The sequence below is a fragment of the Vombatus ursinus genome, unplaced genomic scaffold, assembly GCF_900497805.2.
Source record: "Vombatus ursinus unplaced genomic scaffold, bare-nosed wombat genome assembly UNPS02012869.1, whole genome shotgun sequence".
NCBI lineage: Eukaryota > Metazoa > Chordata > Mammalia > Diprotodontia > Vombatidae > Vombatus > Vombatus ursinus.
In genome coordinates, this window is record NW_020952647.1 from 5,624 (window position 1) to 13,090 (window position 7,467).

Sequence of the window (7,467 nt, forward strand, 5' to 3'; positions counted from 1 at the left end):
ATAACAAAACCAACAGAAATCATATGATTATTTCAATAGATGCAGAAAAAGTTTTTGAAAAATACAGCACCCATCCCTATTAAAAACAACAACAACAACAACAACAGCAACAACACTGGAGGAATTATGAATAATTCTTATTAGTAATTAGTAATATCTATCTAAACCATCAGCATTATTTTTAATGGGGATAAGCTAGAAGCCTTCCCAATAAGATCAGGGGTTAAGCAAGGATGTCCATTATCACCACTATTATTCAATATCGTACTAAAAACACTAGCTATAGCAATAAAAGAAGCAAAAATGAAGGAATTAGAATAAGCAATATGGACACAAAACTATCACACTTTGCAGATATTATGTTATACTTAGAGAATCCTAGGGAATCAACTAAAAAGTAGTTAAAAATATTAAAAAAATACCTTTAGCAATATTGCAGGATGTGAAATAAATACACATAAATCATCAACATTTCTATATATTACCAACAAAGATCAGCAGGAAGAGATAGAAAGAAAAATTCCATTTAAAATAACTATAGACAATACAAAATACTGTGGGTTCTACTTGCTAAGAGAAAGCCAGAAACTATATGAACAGAATTACAAAATACTTTTCACAGAAATAAAGTTATACCTAAGCAAATGGAAAAAAAAGTATTAATTGCTTATTGGTAGGCTAAGTCAATATAGTGAAAATTACAATTCTACCTAAATAAATGTACTTATTCAGTGCCATGTCAATTAAACTACCAAAAATGTTTTATAGAACTAGAAAAAATAATAACATTATTCATCTGGAAGAATAAGTGTGGGGAATAATGTGGTGTCCACAGAAGGGTAACCACAGGATTAGCAGAACAAAGGGAATTGAAAAGGCCAAAGATTTCAGGAGGATGACTAGAACAATGGTGAAAGCAACCTTGTTGGTAAGGATCAAAGTGTAGCAGAGAGGATTGTAGATAGTCACATAGTGATCATAGGCCATAAACCTAAGACCAGTTGTTGTATGACAGTGGGGGAAGAACATTTGTATAAGGCAACCTCTAAGGTTAATCTCCATTAAAGTGAACTAGAAGATGCCCAGAATCTTAGGGGTGGTGGATGTGTATAAATCCAGGTCAGTAGAAGACAGAATGACCAGGAAATAGAGCATGAGCTGGTCAAGACTTTGGACAGTCTTCATCACAAACAGAATGGTGGTATTTCCCAATATGACATAAATAATGTGAATTTGGGGGTTTTCAAGTCAATAGTCCAACTTCAGGGATCCATTTTTAGTTATGTTTGACACCACCACAAGTCTAAATGATTCCTTTAGTTCTTTTCATCCCATCAAGGTTTATGACAAAAATCCCCTGACGGCTTCATATTGTCTCTAATTCTTAGACTTAATTGACAGCAATGTAGATATGGACACAGTGATCGTATAATGATATAGACAGAGTTTGAGGGGCCTAGGAAGTCATTTAGTCCAAATCGTTCATTTTCCAAGCAAAGAACATGAGGGCTGGAGCTGTTGTGACTTACCTAAGGTCACAAAAGTGTTGAGATTTGAACCCAGGTCTTCCGGCTCTAAATACAATGTTCTCACTGTATCATCACCTCCAGTTACTCTTGACAAGCCAGGCCCATTACTTCCTAGGTCTTCTGAAAAGGACTTGCACACCAAAGATGAAATCAAGCAAGCCATGGAGTGAGAGGAACAAAGGGAACATCTATAACTATAATTCATAATAGGAACTCTGTTTCTCTCTCTCTCTCTCTCTCTGTTTCTCTCTCTCTTTGACTCTCTCTCTCACTGTTTACACACACACATATATGTACATATGTACATATGTATGTGTGGGTATCAGTACTGTGACTTCTAGCACCATTCTCTTGTGGTGAGACCTGCCATGAGCTCAGGTAAAACCTGATCAATAGCACTAGCCTAGATTAGATTTCAGAGTTTCCACATTGTTTGCTCCCAACCCCAATACAAGTCTATTTATCCATGTGTCATAGTGAAAAAAGACTAGGATTCCTCATAGAAAATTCCATCCTGCTAGAAACATCAACACTATAAAGTCAACCATGCTGCTTATTGATGGAGAAGTTATATTGAAGGTCACATCCAGTGGTGTATAGGTCAATAAGATGCTATTATGCCTGAACAAATTATGGTGTATGATTGAGATGAAATACTACTATATTATAAGAAATGATGAGCTTGATGATCTTAGAAAACATGGATAGACTTGCACAAAATAATGAAGAGCAAAATGAGCAGAAATGAGTATGTTGTATATAGTAACAACAATATTTTTAAGTATGTATGAAGGAAGACACTATCTGCATCAAGAGAAAGAACTAATAAATAGAAGTACATATAGAATAAATTTACACATACACACACACACACACACACATTTGTGTCTAATGGTAGCCATCTCTAGGGTGGGGGTGGGAAAAGGAAAGGAAAAAAGGAAAAAAAATACTTGATAACTTTATTATATATTTTAAAGGAATAGCAAGTTACGAATAATAAAATTGTAGTTTCATGTGTGATCATCTTTTTTTATTATACTATGTTATACAAATACTTGTTTTATTCTACAAAATTAAAAAAAAAAAGCCTGCTCTGGGCAGGGACACCCTGCCTGAGAACAATTTTGAGACTCAGTAACAAACTTCGTTGATGGTAAACCTAGACTGTTCCATATATGTATACGGGCCACTGGTCAATTCATTCTGGTTGCAGATCAGTCTTTCCAGCCATAGCCAGATATAAAGAAAGACATCATGAATCTGGTAGTAATCCATGGAGATCTGGTACTCTTCTAGTAAAGTTTAAGCTCCCTAAGGCTATGCTAACTTGGGAAGCAAGAGATGAGATAACTGTGAAATCCAGTCTAGGCTAGTGCTATTGATCTAAAAGGTAAGCACCTGAATTTGCTCTCAGGTCCATCACCAGAGAATGGTGCTGAGAGTAGAAGTACTGGCCATTTACAACATGTATCATCAGCAATGTTCCTATGATAACTCACTAAGGCATCAATAGGGAAAGGCATCAATAGGGAATATAAGATTCTGTCTCTCAATCAACCTGGTTTTATTTGAATCCCGGGGCCTATAGTCTTTCAGAGAGAAAAACATTAAACATCATTACTGAATTACATAATCTTGTTCCCTAGATTATAGTAGCAGTAGTAGTGCATTTCAAAATAGTAGTAGAAGGTCGTAGTCATAGTTGTTGTTGTGGTGGTGGTTGTAGTAATATAACTAGCATTTCTGTAATGTTTTAAGGCTTACAAAGTGGTTTACAAGTATTAAATAATTTGACATTCACAAGAACTTTGGGAAGTAGGTGTATTATCCCCATTTTATATATTTTACAGAGAAAACTGAGACAGAGAAGTTAGGTGAATTTTTCTAGGGTCAAACAGTTAACTGTCTAGTATTTAGTATGGCCAAAATGCTCATGTGCTGATTCTCCAAGCATATGTTATAGTTCAAGGAAATAGCCTCTAATTGACACTAAACTTAGTGGTACTATTTTAAATGTACTCTGAGCCTGATTGGTGTTTGGGGTGTGGTTCAATGTATCTCACCTTTTTACTCATTCTCACCCATATTCTCCCTTAGTGATACATAGATGGATTTAGTTCTTATATCATTATGCGTATATGTGTGCATGTATATGTATACACATTATATTCAATTCCTGACTACTCAGGTTTACTATAAAGAGAGTCTTATACTGAGCTATTTCCTATTGATGCCTCAGTGAGTCATCATATGTACATTGCTGATCATACATGTTAAAAATGGATGTGCTTATGCTCTCAGTATCATTCTTTGGTGATGGTGATACACCAGAGAGCAAATTTAGGTGCTACCTTTTGACTGATAGCACTAGCCTAGATTTGATTTCATAGCTGTCTCATCTCCTGTTTCCCAATTTAGTGCAAGCTTTGTTAGGATACAAGTCATGAATTCAGAACAAGGAGACCTGTGAACAGCCTCACACACTGGTGTGGAAAACCAAGGCAAATTCATTGATTGACACAGCCAGAGGACAGCTTTCAAGCAACATTCCATTCAATCTAAAAAAAAAAAAAAAGTCTGCTCAACACTAAGACTAGAACTTACCACTCTAACAACTCCATTGGAGAAAAGAGTGTTGAGAAACTGCATTGACCAAATGACTGGCACTCCTTTCCTAGAGTAAAAGATCCTTAAACACCCTGGCAGAAATGCTGGTACAAGTAGTAACACTAAATGTTAAACACTTCCTCAGTGGCAAGAGCTACAGAAATAATTTTCCCTCCAATTTGTTCAATAAAATTATGATTTCATTGCCCTGTTTTTTTCAAAGAGCACTTAGAAATATTGACTTGGTTTAACTCTTTTCTTTAAGCCCAAAGAGTTAGGCCTTCAGAAATACAGGGTCCATTGTTTATTTTGGGGAGAATGTCTTCAATACTCGCTCTCTAATCTGTTTGGTCCTAACCCCATAGATAACAGGGTTGAGGGCAGGTGGAACAACTACATACAGATTGGCCAAAAGGATGTGAATGTAGCGGGGGACATTGTGACCAAAACGATGGGTCATGAAAGAGAAAAATGCTGGTGTGTAGAAAGCCAACATGACACAGACATGAGAACCACAGGTACTGAGGGCCTTGAGTCGGGCATCCCTAGAAGGAAGGTGGAAAACAGCCCTGAGGATTTGAACATAGGAGACCACAATTGCTACAATGTCAAAGACAAGGATGGATATAGCACCTAGCCCATAGATAATGTTGATTTTGATGCTGGAACAGGCCAGGCGGGCAATGCCCATGTGCTCACAGTATGTATGAGGTATGATGTGGTGTCCACAGAAGGGCAATCGCAGAATCAATAGGACAAATGGGATAGCCACAGATAATGGTCTCAAGGCTATGGCCATTGCAATGATGGATACCACTTTATTGGTGAGCACCAGTGTATAGCGGAGAGGATTGCAAATTGCCACATAACGGTCATAGGCCATGGCCAGGAGTACAGCTGATTCCATGCCAGTAAATAAGTGGATGAAGAACATTTGAGTGACACAGCCTAGGAAGCTAATCTTTGTCAGGTTGCACCAGAAGATACTCAGCATCTTGGGAATGGTGGATGTGGATAGGCCCAGGTCAATAGAGGACAGAATTGCCAGGAAATAGAACATGGGGTGGTGGAGACTCTGATCACTCTGAATTACAATCAGGATGGTGATATTCCCTAAAAGGGCAGTCAGGTACAAAAGACAGAAGGGAAAGCCAATCCAGACATGTACATCTTCTAGTCCTGGGATTCCAAGCAGGAGGAATGAGATGGGGTGGAACTGGGTATTATTCAGATTAGACATCCTTCTGTGGCCCACATATGACTCCAATCATCAAAGATTCAACCTCATTCCATAAGGGTCTCCACTTCAGTATATTGTATTTCTCTGAGGGACTGGGAATATATGATATTATCATACAATATTTTCCTTCTGTAAAAAGTATTTTTTTTAAAATTAATTAATTTTCCTCAAGAATGGAAAACAAAATAGAAGCAGTGCAGTGCACCATTCACTTTGCAGTCAATGTTAGTCATTGCTTGATGTTTACTCTTAAATCCACGACTTAATTTATGCAGGCTCAGGGTGAGCAACCACCTGTAATGTGATTTGAAGGACCTTAATGAAAATATCCCTGTGCCCCAGACACCCCCCACAGACTGGCAGTATTCATTCTCAATTTGAATATATAGGCAATATATAGGCAAAACAGAAGCCAGATCTCTAAAAATCTGTGCCGGTATAATGTTCTTGACATTCTGTAAGACTAAAAATCTTCTGTACTTCTATCTTTTCTGGCAAGTTCTCTATCAATATTTTTCCTCCTTCCTGCCTCCTAAATGTAGATGTTCTTCCAACATTCTGTCCTTAACACCCATCTCTTTCTTCTTTGCCCTCTTTCCCTTGACAAAATCATCCAGTCCTATCATCCAAACTGTACTTACCCTGTGGATGACTGCCAATTCTTTGTTTTTCTATCTCTGACTTCTTTCCTGAGTTCAAAGTTCACATTCAGTCAATTAATCATCAGCAAGCATTTTTCAAGCATCTGTTATGTGCCATGCATTGTGCTAAGTGACAAGGATACAAGGACAAAGAATGAAACTATTCCTACTAGCAAGGAAATTATTTTCAAATGGCAGAGACCAATGCATTTACAAAACTATACAGGATGGGCATTTAGGTGGCACAGTGGATAGAGCTCTGGCCCTGGAATTACGAGAACCTGAGTTCAATTCCAGCCTCAGACACATAACACTCACTAGTTGTGTGACCCTAGGCAAGTCACTTAATCCCAATTGCTTCATTAAAAAAAAAAACAAAAAAACCATACAGGACAAATACAAAGACAATAAATACAAATACATAATGAAAAAAATAGCTAGCATTATTATAGTGCTTTATGGTTCATAAAGCATTTTACACATATTAGATCATTTTATTTTTACAATAAACCTCAGCAATAGGTGTTATTATCCCCATTTTACAGATGAGGAAACTGAGACTGATAGAGATTCATTAACTTTCCCAGAGTCATACATTTAGTAAATGTCTAAAACCAGATTTGAACTCAAATCTTCTTTTTTCCATGAGGAGGTAGTAGAGGGAGCACATTCCCAGCATGTGTCTGGCGTCATAGAGAAAATCAGGTATTGGAATTTGTATTTGAATTCAGATCTCCCAGACACCAGCTCTAGTGTTCTATCCCCAGAGTTACCTGTCTAGTTGATATGCAAAGTAATTAAATATAAATAGTTTAGAAGGGAGGTGTGCAGAAGATAGTACTTGAGATACATTTTAAATGAATAGGGGGTCTCTGTGAGGAGGTGATAGAGAAGGAATATTCCAGGCACTTGGCCTGACCTACAGACAAGGGAGGTATAGCTTTATGTGTGTGTCAGAGGCTATTTCTGAATCAAAGGATGTAGAGGGTGGAGTAATGTTCACTGAAGTTGGGAAGATAGTTTTGAACATATGGATATTAGAGTCAAATAGAAGACTTTACATTTTATCTTGGAAGAAATAGGGAGCCATTGAAGTTGATGGAGGAGGGTATTGACAAGATCAGCCCATAAATAACATGATTTTTGCAGCAGCATTTAATATGGATGGACTAGAGTGATGAGAGAGAACTGAGTCTCTGTCTCTCTGTCTCTCTCTTGCTCTTGCTCTCACTCTCATTCTCGCTCTATCTTTATATGTCATTTGCAAAGAAATGGACACCTTACCTAAATGTATTAGCTCTTAAAGTTTGATATAACATAATCTGAAATTCATGTGTTAAAAGGTGAATTATTGTTTTTTTCTTCCCTCATCTATAGCAAATTACTTACCAAATGATGTCATTTTATTATTCATTCATAAAAGTGCCTGGTATTTTTATAGTTCTATATG

At 37.1% G+C, this 7,467-nt stretch overlaps 1 protein-coding gene across 1 annotated transcript; it reads right to left on the minus strand.

Moving 5' to 3' along the window:
• Positions 1-630: 630 nt before the first annotated feature.
• LOC114040246 (olfactory receptor 52E1-like) lies at positions 631-5,376 on the minus strand. The gene is made up of 2 exons (XM_027858283.1): positions 4,468-5,376; positions 631-636 (listed from the first exon to the last, which is right to left on the minus strand). Exons 1-2 carry the CDS (start codon positions 5,374-5,376, stop codon positions 631-633), a joined length of 915 nt encoding a protein of 304 aa, XP_027714084.1.
• Positions 5,377-7,467: the final 2,091 nt, after the last annotated feature.